This window comes from Cyclopterus lumpus, chromosome 25 (genome assembly GCF_009769545.1).
Source record: "Cyclopterus lumpus isolate fCycLum1 chromosome 25, fCycLum1.pri, whole genome shotgun sequence".
Taxonomy (NCBI): Eukaryota; Metazoa; Chordata; class Actinopteri; order Perciformes; family Cyclopteridae; genus Cyclopterus; species Cyclopterus lumpus.
In genome coordinates, this window is record NC_046990.1 from 7596109 (window position 1) to 7613824 (window position 17716).

A 17716-nucleotide genomic window follows, 5' to 3' on the forward strand; every position below is an offset into this window, starting at 1 on the left:
TGTTTTAAATGATTACTTTCATTCCACGACTCACGTCGCCACAGTTTCACAAGCGTTCCAGGAAACCACGGTGGCCTTCAAGGGAGCTTCAAGCCGTGACTGTAGAGACATGAAGGGCTCATTTTAACAACAACTTATTATTATACTCTAGGAATCATACTCTCATGAAGTTGTTCTGAATATTATACTCAAATAGATCCACCAAAATAATCCACACTAGTCCATTAATGTTTTGGAATTCCCACATATCATTTATGTACACAATAAACAATAATGGGCCAAACATAGACTCTTGTGGAAGTGACCTTCAGTAATTATAAGTTAAAGTTATTGAGAGAAAGTCCTCTTCTAAAGCTATGAAAATACAATGTGTGCTGCTCACACATTGTATTTTGCTTTGTCTTTTAAAGAATATCTTTCCAGTGAGAGAAAGAAGCAGGTCTGAAATTAGAGTCTCTCTCCGGCTTTGTATAGGAATGGCTTTCACTTTGTTTGGAAAGATGCCAGCTTGTAAAGACTGATTACAAAAATAGATTTTTACATATGGGTCGCTTTCATCAGTACCAGTATTCACATGATCACGCCATCTGTAAGCTAAACTAGCTAAATAGGTCTACATGACCTAACATGTGCTAGATGACTTTCTTTCCATTTCCATTTCAAATCGTTTTATTCAACACCTCCCATGTATTAATAATTTATAATAGCAATAATAACTATAATTACCCCCATTTATGATTCTTGTGGTAGTTGACAATTAGCTTTTATGTGTCTTGTTTGACTCTTCTTGGCTTTACAAATTCTGTACATATTTTTTTCTACAAATGTGTGTGTCCCTACTAAAGTACAATGTTTATCATAAAGAGCACTTATGGTTTCCATCACAGACCCATTTCCAATATTCTTTCATCAGGCCTTCTTTAAAATAATGCACTGCACCATGTCTCATTAGTTCTGTTCAGTATTGGTCTCAATATTGTTCTGAAGAGTTGCAACAACTCGTAAATGGTCACTTACATCAGTCGTGAGCGGTCCATTTATTTAGCAGTTCCATTAGTCAACTGTCTGCATCGCAGTCTCAGAAGACCATGTCGGTGAGCTTGGAGTCCTTTTTGTTCCTTTGCTTTCTCCTCGTTCTCTTCGCTCTCCGTGTTGAACCAGGCTGGTTTCATATGCCGGCAGCCAACTTCACCCTCACAGCGTAGTTGTGGGCGGCCGGTTCGGTTCTTGCCAGATGAACCGTTCCGCGTAGAGAACGTCCAAAGCGGTGACCTATAACAGTGAAGCTGAAGCTTCCTTATAAGGGCCCAAGAAGCCTGGGCCAGGTGTGTGGAGACAATGAAGGGGAGAGGCAGGCAGCGTCTGTGAAACCCTGCGGCGTGACACGAGTGGATAAGAAGCCTCTGGGAGGTCAGCGGAGGCGGCCACCCCCTCGACAACGATCCCCCTCATTCAGTGTCACGCTCACACTAAACGCAGCAGTGATTCAGTGACGTCCAGGTGCACCGCGGAGCACCTTTTCATCGATGGCCGACCCATTAGTATTCATTGTGCTCCCCTCACGCAAAGCACTGTCAGCAGACCATCAGCTCGGGCCATCCTTCGCCCACTGTAGCGTGTCGAAAACCATTTAAATACACATCATTTGGCCGTGGCACACGTTGGGAACGTAGAAGTGTATGCGTGTCAGGCTCTCTCGGGGCTGGAGCTGCCAGCTCAGGGAGCCTCCCGGTCCAGGGCAGGAATAATGGGATCCTTTCACAGGTGGAGGGATCCGGGAATGTAGTTAAGATGGGAAAGACGTCTCAAGGGTCTGAAACATTCCTCAGCTCGCCTAAATGGGCGAGGACAGAGGAGTGGGGGATGGGGGGGGAAGCTGTGAGTTATCTGGGTCATCCTGGTGGGAAAATGAAAACGTTTCACCTCTGTGGCTTTTACTTAAACATGGCTTTAACACAGTGCTCTGTTCGGGCACCATTCCAAGCCATCGGAATGAAAGGAAGCTTCTTTGTGAGGGCGGAGGCTCCACACTGTTTATCTTTCCACTGAACCTGAAGCGAGGGGAGCGGCCGGCCTTTTCTTCTGACAATGTGATGTGTGGTTTAGACGGTTGAACGTCTAAACCATTATTGTCCTGGAACACCCCGACAATAAGTCTTAATGTTGGTCATATTGTTTTGTCTCACATCGCTGCATGTTTTGCTGCCTCCACGGTAAATAAAGTGCCGGCGTTTTCAATTCCTACCGTAACAAATCCCTTCCAAACAGCCTCCAGTGAGTGTCCAGTAAGCAATATTAAGGTGTTCTCCTCTTGCTCTAGCACTGAATTGGTCTCAGCCGGATGAGTCCAATTCTGCCGCGAGCTACTGGAAACAGAGCCGGGCCGATACACACTTTTTATTTCTGCTGCTGTGTCACCAAATCCCTGATTTCCATTTTTAGGGAAATAAACAGTCAAACTGTGACAGAGCAGAATAATGTGACACAGCACATTTGCTCTTCTTCTCCTCCTCCTCCCCATCACACACCTTCCACATGCCTTGCAGCCAAAACATCTCCGTGCAGCTTTGGGTTAGTTAACCCCACAGGAATCTGAGCGGCCCCATTTTGTTTAACATGAAATGCTATCTTTGCAGTTCATGGTACCACTCCATCATAATCTGTTGGCCTCCCTCTGACTTGTCCTCTTTTTCTCTTCCTCCCAGGCCTGGCGAGCGTGGTCGAAACTCTGCTGCGGTCAAAAGTGGCTGCTCCTCCTGTCCCCGCTCGTCTTCCTCATCCTCGCCATCTCTGTGATGACGACGACTCTCCCCATCCCTCTGCACGACGTCGACTGGTGGTCCTCCCGAGCCCTGAGCTCCGCCGGGGAGTCCCGTTCCAGGCTGGGCGTCGTGGAGCACCCTCCGGCCGCCGCCGCCGCCTCCCAGCGGACGCTCGCTCCCGTCCACAGGGGAGTCAGGAAATCTGGCGCTCGGGAAGAGACGTCTAAAACTCTGCCGCCACCAGAAACTCTCGAGGAGGATGCTGGCGATAACAAAAATGGCGTAAAAGAGAGGAGAAAGAAACACAAAAACAAAGGCATCGCCTCCAAAAGAAAGGAGAAGGCAGGCACCATTCGGCACCCAACAAGCCATCAGCGTCTCCGTTTCCCAGAGAGTACATTCAACACAGGGCCACAGCATAGAATTAAGCCAAGCAACCACAGCGTTGTGGTGAAGCACACTGCACAGACCAACATTCATCTTGAAAGGGGCAAATCCACAGCAGCACTTATCCCTGCTCCGGCACACGGCCTCGTGAATGGCAGACGGGCTGCAGACAGACAGGCAGACAGACGGGACAGGGATGCAGACTCGCTAATACATGGTGGCCCTGCAAGTGCAAAGCTAGCTGAGCATCAGCAGGCTTTGGGAAAACACAGACAAGCAGCAATGCACTTTGGGAAATCTGTTAAAGTGGGTAAGGAGCCGCAGGCTGTGAAAAAGCCCTCCGGGGATCTAAAAAAACACCATAATCTCTCAGAGCATCACCTCATAGAGAGTCCCGGGTCGTTGAACCGCAGGAAGGCTTTGTCCGAACCAGATGCGGCCGCGAGGGAAGATGGCGACGGCTGGTGTCGGCGCTTCAGAGACCAGGACTTCCCAGACGCCGACCGCAGGGGGATCAGGATTAGTCCTGATCTCCGGCTTCTCCCCTGGCTCAGCCGGGATGACGTCCAGAAGATGGAGCTCCTAGCTGAGGGCGTGGTGGTCAGCAAGGCCAGGGTGCCCGCTCACGGACAGGTGCTCCGAGTGGCGCTGGATACTCCAGCACACCAGCAGGTACGCAGATTTGAATGACATTTAATTTCTAGCTGAAACTAGGAATCTTGCGTCTGTTACCGTATGAGCCCTTTACATCATAGGAGGCGGGTCCCCAGAACGGATAAAGCAAACACCGGCACTAGAGAGACCCTTTCACGTTTTTACGTGACCTTGAAGGTCACCCTAGTTCTCCGAAACGCTTGTGAAAACCGCCACGCAGTACAAAACCGCGACACCGCCAACCGCCGTCTGACTTCCTGTTGATCCCTCAGAAGGGTTTTTATGGAAAGGATGGCCTCCGAGCGAGGCGAACGTCGTCACCGCGGTTACGCAGTCTTGTAAAAGGAGGAGATTCTCGTACAATATTCGATACCTATCAGTCCTGATGACAAACTTGTCATGTAACGCAGTTGCTTGTTGCGACCTTAAAGGATCAACCTGGTGATATTCTATATGTTTCCTATTATCAGCAAATCCAATGAAAAAATAAAACAAGTTATTTGTGATTGATTAGCAACTACGATTAGTGCGTCCAAAGCCTGCTTTATCTTATTGCCCTGCGTCACTGTTGCACTGGGTGACTGCGATCAACATGGCCTGAGTGGTTCATTAGGACTCAGGCCCACGTACACCATCCAGCTAGCAGCAATTAATCTGCCAAACAGCTGCCAAACAGCTGCCGGGGAGTTAACATTGCAGCTATTTGGCTCCCACGCAAGGTTGAGGGCAAACCAGGTGTATGAAAAGAACTGGCTGAAAAGTGATATTATCTGATTGTTTCATATGCATTCATATTCTCATGGCTGTAGCACTGGATAACTATATTTTTCCACGACAGCAGCCATCTTATAAGAGGGGTTCCCCTGAGCCTGGACCTGGCCAGAGACGTCCGGGAACCCACGGTGAGCGCTGCCAGCAGGGGCACTGCTCCCTAATCAAACGCACCGACGACTGGTTCGAAGTGTTGGCCTTCCACCTGGACAGGGTGCTGGGCCTCAACAGGAGTCTCCCTGCGGTGCTGAGGACATTCCGCAGCGAGATTCTGCCGTATCGGTACATCAGCGGCGCTCCCCGACCCGTGGTGTGGTGGGATCCGGATATTCAGCACCTTGCCGATGAGGACAACGACCAGAACTCGGTGCCGCTCAGCTGGGCCCAGTACCAGAAGCTGCTGCGGCTCCGCTGTGGGAGGGAGGCTGACCTGAGGTCAGCGGCGTGCGTGGGAGTTCACCACTCAGAGTGGGGGACACTGGCTCTCTTTGACTTCTTATTGCAGGTAAGGGGAGTGCTTTTCATAATGCCTCCACTCCGGAGACAGCCGTGGCCGGAGCCATTTTGTTTTCAGGTTGTCCGTCCGGTCCATTCTCGTAGAGGTCATCGTCACTGTGACCTTACATTCGTCCCATCGTCTTAAGGAAGTTCATTTGAATTTTGCACAAACATACAATTTGGAGGTCAAGGGCACTCCGACCTCACGTCAAGTCCATGCCGAGATATCTCAGGAAAGCCTGGAAGGAAATTCCTCAAATTTGGCACCCTCATGGATGAACTGATTCATTTTTGGGTGCCAGAGGTCAAAGGTCATTGTGACCTCACAACACAATTATTTGGCCCATAACTCAAATGCAAATGATGACAAATTCACACATGGGATAACATTATCAATTCACACAGATGTAAACTGCATCATGTGTCAAGATAAATACAACCCTTCCTCTTATACCAGCTGATCCTCATCAGCTTAAGATAAATAATTCCCTCATTATTTCGAATATGAATATAACATCAAATTCATATGGCAACGGAAAGTCTTTAGATCATACAAATAAACCAAATAACATGAGTTGTAATCAAAACAAAATGTATGGCTCTAACAGTGGGAGTCTCGTCTGGTCAAACCATACAGGGAAGTGAGGGGACGCGCTTTAGTCACTGTCCACTATGACCTGCACAGGTCATGTGACCAAACATGTAGTCAAGCACTGTCTCTGTTACTGTGCACCGACTACATCGCCGTTCTAATTAACGGCACTGAAAGAGTTTTAATGAGGTTTGTATGAGTTTTCATTTTGCTCATTCCAGTGATAAAATGTATTACTAATTAATTAATTCTTCTTATTATTAATTATTCGTTTAATAAACCTGTGCTTTGATTTGGTCAGTGAGTTGGAAGAGAAGACACACAGACTCGAAATGACTCATATCCGCACACACACACACACACACACACACACACAACAGAAGTCCTCGCCGGCAGGCCGTTAGATTTCGGGTGTGATGAAAGAATCAACTTTAAGTGTAATTGCGATAAGATGCCATCTGATCTCACACATCAGACGCACACAGCTGTTTGTGTCATTCAGAGTTACACAAGCGACCAATAAAATACACTGCTGCTGGAGGTGATTACTTTGTACAGTCAGAACAGCATCTAATAGTTGTCACCCAATATGTGACCAGCTGTGCTTCACGGGCCATGCAGGGTTTGTGTGTGTGTGTGTGTGTGTGTGTGTTTCATCATCAACCTGGAAAGGAAAAAGGTTACTTGTTCTTTCTTCAGCGACGTAGAGCAACAAGCGATGTAGAGCGACGAGCGATGTAGAGACACGCACATCACTCTACCTCGCTCTACATCACTTTACATCGCACGTCGCTCTACATCACTCTAGAGCATAGAGCGACAGGCGATGGAGAGCGACATAGAGCAACGACCGACGTAGAGCAACGACCGACGTAGAGCAACGACCGACGTAAAGTGACGTAGAGCGGCGTAGAGCAACGAGCGTTGTAAAGTGGCGTAGAGCGGCGTAGAGCAACGAGCAATGTAAAGTGACGTAGAGCAACAAGTGATGTAGAGCGGCGTAGAGCAACGAGCGATGTAGAGCGACGTAGAGCGACAATCGATGGAGAGCGACGTAGAGCAACGAACGATGTAGAGCAACGACCGACGTAGAGCAACGGACGACGTAGAGCAACGACCGACGTAAAGTGGCGTAGAGCGGCGTAGAGCAACGAGCGATGTAGAGCAACGAGCGATGTAGAGCGACGTAAAGTGACGTAGAGCGGCGTAGAGCAACGAGCGATGTAGAGCAACGTAGAGCGACGTAGAGCGACGTAGAGCGACAAGCGATGTAGAGCAACGAGCGATGTAGAGCGACGTAGAGCGACAAGCGATGTAGAACTTTGGCTCTCTGCCACCTCCAGTGGAAGTGATAATCTTGATGTGTATTTCGCCCCAACACTTTCACATGGTGGGTGGGCATCATCGAAGCTGCTGCCATGTTTGACCGTGTTCACACTTCACTTCATCATTACATGATGTCAGACCATAATGTGAGTGTATCACACACATGCTGAGTGAGTAGCGCTGTGGTCCATTTTCACCTCACAGCTGTAGCGTTAGCATTTTGGAAACCTGCACTGAAATTGTCACCTTATCCTCAATCCCCCCCTTCCTGTGTGTGTGTGTGTGTGTGTGTGTGTGTGTGCGCGTGGGTATGTCCTTCACGCTGCTCTTCCTGCGCCTTCGGTGTTTGGTTCCCTGCTATCAGAGCCCAGGGAGGTGTTAAGGGAGCAGGTAGGAACAAGTGTTCAGAGGCGCGCTCATCTGCTCTCAGCAGATCAATAGGAGGCTATTAGAGCTTGGCCCTGTTACAGGGTTTGACTTCTAGCAGCAAGGGAGAGAGCGCTGCCTCATGGGTTATTCATAATCAACCCCACACACACACACACACACACACACACACACACACACACACTGCAGACGGGGTGTTAGAAACACATTCCATCTTAGTGTGCGGACAGAACAAAGCAGGACAAAATTACTTCTGCAGGTTGTAAAGTCGGTCAGCGTGTCGGAGCAAACTCAACACTGAGGAGGCGAAATGTGATAAGAGTTAGATGTTCAACGGCACAATCAGCTGGAAGACGGAGCCTGTAAATACATTTACAGTCTGTGCTCGTACATGATTGCCGCACTAATTTCATGTTACTATCAGGCGGCGACCTCCGTTTTTTAAAAAGTGAAGCAAATGCTGAAGTGCAGTAAACATGCATTCTCTCTGCTGACCACCATGGGGGCGACTCCTCTGGTTGTATAGAAGTCTCGGCTTCCTGCATCCAGCCTCTGGCCTGGGCCTGGCCTCCTTCCCATTGGCCCTGCCTCCTTCTTTGTGCCTCCTGACTTAAAGGCCGACCTCATTGGTCCGGCCTCTTTCACGATGCCTCCTGCCTCTGTGGCCCTGCCTCCTGCGATGGCCCTGCTTCATGTGTTAAAGCTGCATTCTCTCTACTGACCACAAGGGGGCAACTCCTCTAGTATATGGCGTCCCTACTTCACTCCTCCTCAGTCCAAATATGGTCACTTCCCATTTACTGGTCGCAAAAAAAAAAAAAAGAAGCAAAGTCTCGTCGACTACGTCGTCTTTTATACAGCCTACGGTTACTATGCAAAGGCTCCGAAATATACATCATTTTCAATTACGTTAGTGAGGGCAAACTTATTTAAACCCCACGGATTACGCTCGCAGTAATTCAGAATGGTCCGTTGTTGACCTCGCCAACAAAATGTGATCCAGAAAATGTGTCCACCGTCCGTTTTCTCACAGATAAACTGTCTGTGCTTTAAAACACTTCCGAATAACCAAACACAGATTCCACATTTGTGAAATAATTTGCATCTTGAGCCTCATTAAAGCCTTCGGAACTTTTTTAAAATTATTATACTTTAAGCAGAACTCAAACACCATTTTCCTTTAGATAATCGCAGCAATATTTCCAGTGGAGTAAACAGGATTATAGCGGAACGCTTTGTGATGTAAGCCGCCCGCCAGACGAGCTTTTCTCACTGTATTTGTGGCTTCATAGTGTGCAAGTAAACACAGCCAAATATGATTAACTGAACCTCTTTAATCCCGAGTAAACATAAATAATAATGGGACGCGGCATACTACCAATTACTATATTAGAAGTAGGCCTCCAGTGAGGACTCTCATTTTGGTTTGGTCTGATATCACAATGAAATACATGTTATTATTGCAGTGAACGGCTGACGTAAGCATGCCGGCTTATTGGCTCGTCGATTGATTTCAAACGCCACAGGGCGACTGAATGATGAGAAACACAGTTGGCCTTGATGTCTTCGAACGTTGCATTATGGGAGACTTGGCCGCTGAGGGTCGCAGTTCTAATGTACTTGATGAGGAGCGAGCGTCATCATCTGATAAGCCGACTCACTGCCACACAAAGCACTCGATGAACAACGAATAAAGTATGAACCCAGAGACGGATTGTGACCGGAGAATGCGGAACAGAATCTGTGACGGTCGCAGAGCAAAGGAAGCTAAGGACGAGACGGGAGGCAGCTCGTGACGTCATTCCTTCATTAGGGACCACAGAAAAAATAGAATAAAACGCAAACTTCATGCACGTAAAGGTTTTTATTCAGACGGCGGATTTAAAAAAAAAATCTGCATGCACACATATTTTTCTTCAGGCGCAGGACATTCTCATTTTCTCAATAATACCGCATCGTTCTGTTTATAATGGAGTGTATTCTTTTCAGGGCTCTGCCGACATCTTTGACACCCCTTAGTCTCTCCCCTTCGCCTTTCATCCTTTCATCCTTTCATCCATTCATCCATTCGTCGACAGTAGATTTGTTTAGCACAGAAACAACAAGAATCATTAGAAGTTGACACCATATGAACGACTCCACTCAAAATGTAAATCCAATACATGCACACACACACACACACACACACACACACACACTAATACCCAGACCAAGAGTTGTATTGGATCTTTAATTAAAGGGACAGCACTTAATCCATACCCACATACACGGAGACATCAATACACTGGTGACACACATATGCACATTTAGTGCACGCTGACCTTTCCTTATGCAGATCTCAAATCAAAACACACCTCTTCAGAACTGCTTTTAATGTGTGATTGATGCTTTTATTGTATAGCTCTTTTATGATGATTTTAAATGTTTGTAAAGTTTGAGTATTATGAAACGAGCTATATAAATCAAATGTATTATTATTAGTGTGGAGGCAGTGCCCATGAATTTGAACCATAATGTAGCAATAAGCCTGTTAGTTTTGGTTCTATGCTTTTTCATCAGTCAGGAATGAATGATCTGATATTTAAATACATTCGGAAAAGTCAGGCTTTCATTTCACTGCACTCTTTCAATCAGTACTGGTGCAGTAGGACAGTAGACCACATTGCCACGTAACAATGCAACATAACAACACAATGTAACATTGCCACGTAACAACGTAACTAAATATCCGAGAAGCACCGACCCAAAGTCAAACTTCACCGGAATAACACCTCAAGAGGCAAAAGGCAGCACATAGTCCACTGTCCACGCAGTTTGACTGACCAGCGAACACATAGAGGTGGAATAAAGAAACAGCACGGTTCACTTCCACTTAAACATTGTGTTGACTGACCACAGCAGAGCGCCTCGCCTTTCCCCGAGGCCTGCAGGTCAACATGAGCTCGGCCTCCACAGCCTGCAGGACCGAGCTCAGAATCAGGATTCAAGTGGGATGGACATGTTGTGTCAGGGTGAGAAGGCTTCTAAAAGCACAACACGAGTGAGAAGAGTCAGTGGAGGTGCAGCTTTACTGCCACACGCATGCACACACACACACACACACACACACACACGCACACACACACACACACACACACACCTCGCGGCCAGATCTCATCAAGGCTGTGTCTGTTTGCTTCTCACACTTTAGAGAGTTAATCACGTGAATCTTACTCACTTTATATGCATTTATATTATTTGTTTTATCTTTTATCTAACTATTTATCTTTTTATCTATCGGTATGTCTGTCTATTCAGGCTAATCATCACTTTATGCGCATTTATACCAGTTGTATTATCTATACCTCCATATCTCCATCTATACATCCATCCATCTATATATCCATCTATCCATATATCCATGCATGCATCCATCCATCCGCATACATATATCCATCCATCTCCATCCCTCCATCCATCCGTGGGTGTTGTCTCTCCATTCCGATAACTGGATGAGAGAACCCGTCATACTGGAGCCAGACTCGCATCACCATCACTGGCTGCTTGACCCACCGTGATTCACAGTGGCCATCAGTGCAGATGAATCGGAAGCTGAAAGTTCGACGACGCCTCATAACTTTCGTTGTCGTTGTTCTGATCTTTGTTCCAAATCAAACTGTCAAAAAAGGGCGTCGCTTTGGTTTGAGAAGCGGGTGGTGCGCGATGAAGTCAGAGGTTCTTTCAAAAAAAGACCATTTATATCAACCCAGCAAGTAAAATAATGGGATTGAATGGGTTATCATGCTTCTTCTAATAACTAATAAGTGTTTTGATATCGACCCGGCATTAAAATACATTTATTTCATGTAAGAAAAGCATCCTATTAGTGTTAAATCCTGGTGTTTTCTTCTCTGACAATATTAACTGTAAATATACACATAGAAGAAGAACAAAGAGACTAGTTTGTGGTGTTCTTTGTCTGTTGGGAGCAGGTGAACGACCGGCTGGACAGGTACTGCTGCGGTTTCACTCCCGATCCCACAGAACTCTGTGTGGAGAACCTTCTCCACGCCAAGTGTGGCAACCCCAAGGACCTGCTGCTGGTTCACATCCTGGTACGCGTCTCACATCTCTCCTTGTGCCGTTATTACAAATGATTCACGTCCTGAACCAATCCGCGGCCTTTTGTGTTGTTTTCTCGTCATTCGCAGTAATTAAGCTCTGATCGATGCGTCGGTAAAGGAAAATGACACGTCGTGTGATTTCAGAGCGTGTTTGTTTTTCCTGTTCATTATTCGTCCCATCTTGAGGAGTGTGAACTCCAGCTTGTTTTAACGCTTTAAGCAGCAGCGTCTATTAAAATGTGTGTTTCACAGCTACGGCGAACGAGCCTGGCAGATGTTTCCGTGGAGCAGCTCGTTAAGTCGCACGTGGTTTGTATCGTTCGCTACCGTGTGTAAAAATAGATCACGCTGTTTGTGTGACGGTTCTTTTTCTTCATTTTGTAGCGACCTTCATGTTCAAACCACAGGAGAGCAGACCTTTGGAATCGTCACAGGCGTTGCTGACAACATGTGCACGGTTTCCGTTCTATTCAGGTGTCCCGGGAAGCCGTGACTCCGTCTACGTGCACACCGTAATATCCACAGACCCGCCCCTACACCGTTTATCACAGCCCGAAGCTGTAAAAACAGTCACATTATTGTCTGATTTTCATCTTCCCAACGGTCCTTGAACACGTCATCAAAGCTTACAATTGTGATATTATACTGTATTTTCTGTTTCATTTAAAAGTTCCGCCTGAAACGAACGTGATCCTGTGAAAACCACATTCTGAGCTCCTCGGCCGTGATGGACTTCACTGAGCCGACAGAACACGAGCAGAGAGGAGAGTTATAGCGCCGTCAGTTATGAAGTTGATGAGGGAAACAAACAGCGAGAGCTCGTACGCTGCTCAGTGTTAGTTAGATTGAAATCGGTCTTTTCATATGTGAGTGGAGGTCGAGTCAGCAGGTCACGGCCAGTTAAAACACACCAGGCGGCGGCGAAGTGCAGCTCGCCCTAATAATCCCGTTTTTTTCACCGCGGCCATGCGTGTTCACAGGTTTTTGGGCAAGAAGAAATGATTTGTAACGTAGGCCAACGTGTCACAGGAGTCCTGGTTAGGGATCGGCTGCGGGTACCACGCCAACAGGAAGACCCGGCCCCCCCAACTTGCAGTTCGGCCGCGCAGGGAAAAGATGAGTGACATAAAATATATATGTATATATATTGTGTGTCCAGGTGAGGAAGGCAGATCCCTCCAGACTGGTCTTCATAGACAACGCCGGCAGACCACAGCAGTCCACCAACAACCTCAACTTCCGGCTGGTAGAGGGCGTTGACGAGTGAGTACCAAAACGCTGCTTTAAAAAGCAGGAAAGATGCACATTTGAACTAGATTTATAATTTCTTTTGCTTCATTTCTTGCTTCATTAGCCACATGGAGTCGGAAGCTCTTTTGGGCTCACAGTGGGCACCAGACACTGATGGGAGGAAATGAAAATAAAACATCTAACAACATATTTCCCCGGTGAACAGCTTTCAACTCAGCGGCGCAGAAACGTCCTCTGGAAGTTGGTGGCGGTTTGTTTCAGTGTCGGTCTGATTGGATTAGTGAGCGTTCAATTAGAATCGGGTCCGATAGCGTTTCCCCTTTGTCGGTCACTGAGGATTACTGAGCCGCTCCGGAGAATGCTCTTAAATATCTATCTTAAGCCTGAATGGAAATAGATTTTTCCCCATCACTGCATATTGTGGATCAAATAAAAAAAGGCAGAATTTGTCATTTTCCAGAAGGTTGGAACTAATTTTCAAGTGTATGAGCACCCCAACTCTCGAGTAGATCTAAAATACATATTTCAACGTGAATGATGGGGTGTTTAGGTTCAGTTCTTAAGGTAGCTACCACGAAGGTTTAGCTGTATTTGGTGGAATTTATATCACCCTATTGATAATAAAGAGCCTCTCTAATTTATTTAATTAGACCAACCTATATTTGAAATGACTGACCATACAATAATCCAAAAGCACAAAACAAACTTCTCTAAACTGAGAAACAGGACTTTCAAAACGAATCCTCAACACTCTAATTGACTAATTCTTAACACTAATTGGGTAATACTGCGAAGTCCTCGCACACCAGCAGTCCTTCAGTGTCCTCAGTCTCTGCGACTCAGCAACTCCAGATGCACACGGGTCCATTCTCGCCTCACTCCCAACAAAACCTCTCAATATTATGGCCATAAAGGTGGCGTAATGTCTACCGCCTCGCCCGCTGTCCGTACCTCCTCTTCCGCTTCTTCTACCTTAAACCCCGCCCCCACCTTTTCCTGTCACCGATTACCGCAGGTGAGACGGTGTGACACCGAGCGTACCGAATGAAAACAGATAGCTCTACCTTTTAACCCGTTGTGGGCCTTCGATATTGTTTATTTATATATTTATGACTAACTTCTCTCATGTATCCACTTATTAACCTAAATCATTTTCAGGTTAATTACCTTACCGAGTTATTTCATATAGCTTATTAAGAACCAACTTGTCGTAATGGTTTACTTTCCCCAGGGCTACATGTACTTTTATGAACTTTGCTCATGTATTTGTTTTGGTTTTTGACATATTGCTGACAAACCAGCCAAAAGAATTACGTTTTGATGGGGAACATAAATCTCCCACATTCCTATTAATTGACGCATCATGCATTGTGTGATCAAGTGTCCGAGAAAGGGAGGAGGAAGTGGTGAATCGTCGGGTCCACTTTCACCCAGGAGACCGCTGTTCATGTCCTGTGTGAAACCAGAAGTACTTATTTTACAATAAGTAGTTTTACCATTTAACGTTGACATACGCATATCGAGAATCGTTGATATGAAAAACACTTTTTTTTTCACGTCCAGAAAGATTTATGGTAGCCATCTTTTTTTTTTAAAGGAAATTTACAAACGTTTTATCCTGTGGAAAGGTTGTGCAAGTTACTGAAAACTTAGTTACGACATTGTTTAGGAAACGGGGTTTGACTGGACGCGGTGACAGCGGTCTCCTGGGTGAAAAGTGCAGAGCACATGACCGCCTATAGGAGCTCCTCGGAAGGGTTCACACGTTGGTCGTTGGGTTTGTCCAACTCGACGGCGTTCTGTTGGCAGGTTTCCAGAGAGAGCGGTGTCGGTGCTGCAGTCGGGCTGCCTGGAGAGTCTTCTTCTACGCTCCCTTTACACGGACAGGGAATTCTGGGACAGCAAAGGCGGGGCCAGCGGTCTCCGGCCTCTCATCCGCACTCTGGAGCACAGAGGGAAGATTCTCCTCCGGCACATCAGAGACATGAAACTCCAGCTCAAGAGGGACCTGTGACGGAGCTGAACAAGTGGATCACATAATTCAGGTTAATAAGAGTTGCAATGGTTCAGCTAGAGCAACGCTTACCTACGACATTGGTGATATTAGATGTCCAACTTAAATCAAAAAAAGGTCAAACATCACTTCACATGTGATTTTCAAACGTATTATTCATATTTGGTTTACTTTGGAAATTCTGAGCGTGCCCATGATTGAGAGATTGCCTCCACACCTCGAGCTCGGTTCTGTTTCGTAGCGTGAGGTCCAACCTGCTGTCAACTTGATGATTACTGTTCGATGCGAATGTGCTTCAAATGAAGTGCTTTTAATGAATATTCGCAAAGAATTCTAATTTTACAGCCAAACCAAACGCCGTCGTAAAGATTTTAAATGCATTGTTATTATTATTATTATTATTATTCCTTTTTGGATTAATAATTGTTTTGTCGTTCAAAAGAGAGAACGAAAAGCATGACTTTGCACTGAGGTGCTCATTATTACAGGTTGTAAAATGTGGCTTTATTAATGATTATATAGATCACTTCTCATTAAGAGTTAATGAAGAAATGTTCATGAGTTTCTAATAAGCCATTGAGTCTTCAGCTTCATGTGTTAATACGTCATTAATAAAAGGAAGTACAACATCACTGCAGTTACAAAAGGGCTTATAAAACCTCTTTAGTTGCTTTTATTATAGTCATAGTTGAGTCATTAATAAGTGTCATAAGAACAACGTGGAGCCATCAGAGATGTTTTCATCATGAACTAGAGCGAGACAAAGCAAATGTCCTGCTGCAACCCAAGTGCTGTCCTTATTAGGGGTTCATAACTGATCTACAAAGCATTAATGAAGCATTAGTAAAGCCTTTACGAACAACGTATACACTGATCTGATCCGTCCTCCCATCAGAGGACCAAATGATTCAGCTCCTGAAGAAGAAGTCAAACAAACCTGGAGGTCCTCACTGACGCGTCTGGCAAAACGTGTCCAAAGGGTCTCTCTCTCACGCCGATTGTTTGATTGACAGCGGCACACAAATATGTCCCCGAGGCTCCGTCCGTGGCCGGGGGACGCTCGTCACTCCCAAAGTATTCATGTGTTCGTCCGTCTGCGCTCACTAATGTCTCTCCAAGTGTCGCCTCGCGGGAGGCAGATGATTCCCTCTCAGCCAAGTGAGCTGCATTCTTTTTCCAAACAATTTAGTGGGATGAAGCATATAGTCTCTTTTTTTCCCCTTCTATTTTAATATTTTACAGAGAGCAAGCAGCAGATCAAGTGATTGATTCTGATGTCTGTTTTTTATGAGATAAGCTTCTCTTTTTTTTAATCAGGGGATTAAAAATGTCTGTCAGCGAATAGCTTCTGGACTGGATCCTGGGAGCCTTTTTTTGATGAAAATGTACCAAACATATAAATATATATATATATATATATATATATATATATATATTTTTTTTTCTTCTTCTTTTTTTCAAAGTGCCTGTCCTTGCACATTGTTGAAATGCACAGTAGCGTATTGAAGCAAAATATGAAAGAAAAGGGGAAATCAAGTTTTCGCTTCTGTCTGAGCGACACGTTTGTAAAGCGGAACTGTCACAAATCTGTCTGCTGGTATTTGGCTCTTGTGGAAATCACAGAGGGTCTCACTTGAAGCCGTTTCATGACTCACCCAGTCGTAACTTAATGGATTAATGACAGTTTCTACGGCTCCCTCTTTCATCACTGAATAAATGGCTCCAATGAGAAATGACCTCAAACCTGTGACCCCGTCTTCATCACCACTTGATCTCTCTTACATCCAATGTGTTGCTTATTTTATTCAAACCACCAGAAGTGAGCTCGCTGCCACTGGTTTTTAGATAACATTCATTGTGCCAGCTCATTAAGCCCCCCATCTGGATTATGTTGGATTTAATGACATATTAAGCCTGCACTGCAAGGCCAGAGGTTCCAAACAGAAGGATTCTGTTCTAGAAAAGAAAAGCAACCAAAGCCGGAGGGAATGATCGCAACGTGGATGAGACGATGACAAATATCAAAGAAACAGGTGAACTGACTGATTTTAAAATATCAAGAAACGCATTCACAGAAACGAGTGTGGAAATAAACGCTGTCGGACACAAGGTGGCAGCCAGGACTGCACGGTAACAATGGTCATGAATCCCAGTTCCCCCAGTAAATAGTTGTAGGGTTCAGTGCCCAAGGACCAGTTGTGTGGACATCCCCCATTGGTTTGTGGGCCACGGTTTTGGAGCCTCGAGTGCCGCATTTTGATTCGCCATCTTTGTTTCTGGCAACAACAACAACAAAACTGCATTCTTTGCAATTCTTGTTTAAGATTACTTTTAACGATCACCGCTGCAATCCGTTATGTTTTATGGACATTTCATTAATGCAATGCTGTCTTTAGAATTTATTTGTTGAGTGTCTGTTTTGTATCATTTCAGAAAATGTGCAATAAATCGAAAAAAATAAACATGTTGTATGGGATGATTCATTTTTTGTTCACGGTCTCTGTTACCGGTTACATCCAATGCTGCCAATGAAATGAACTGCATGCTGCAGGTATTATTATTTCTGTCTAGAAAGGTAGAATGTAGCTCAAACTAGATTAAATGGTTTACAATATTCTAATTTAAGAAAAGAAATGTACACTTTTATTTCAATCTTCTCTGCATTTGACCCATCCTTAGTTATTAAGGAGCAGTGGGCTGCAGTGAAGCGCTGTTCATTCTGGTCACATGACATCTGTTGCTTCTGTCCATCCGGGGAGAGGGATCCTCCTCTGTTGCTCTCCTGAAGGTTTCTTCACTTTTTTCCCTGTGAAAGGTTATTTTTGGGGAGTTTTTCCTGATCCGATGTGAGGTCAAAGGTCAGGGATGTCGTATGTGTACAGATTGTAAAGCCCTCTGAGGGGAGTTTGTAATTTGTGATATTGGGCTACATCAAATAAACTAAATTGAATTGAATGGTCATGGTCACGCC

The 17716-nt window shown here is 45.5% G+C and overlaps 1 protein-coding gene across 1 annotated transcript; it reads left to right on the forward strand.

Annotated features, from left to right (window-relative positions):
• Positions 1-1088: 1088 nt before the first annotated feature.
• gask1a (golgi associated kinase 1A) lies at positions 1089-15099 on the forward strand. Its single transcript, XM_034528494.1, has 6 exons — positions 1089-1094; positions 2706-3821; positions 4645-5079; positions 11349-11471; positions 12640-12743; positions 14541-15099. The coding sequence occupies exons 1-6, from the start codon at positions 1089-1091 to the stop codon at positions 14743-14745; spliced, it is 1989 nt and encodes a 662-aa protein (XP_034384385.1). The 3' UTR covers positions 14746-15099.
• The last annotated feature ends 2617 nt before the right edge of the window (positions 15100-17716 follow it).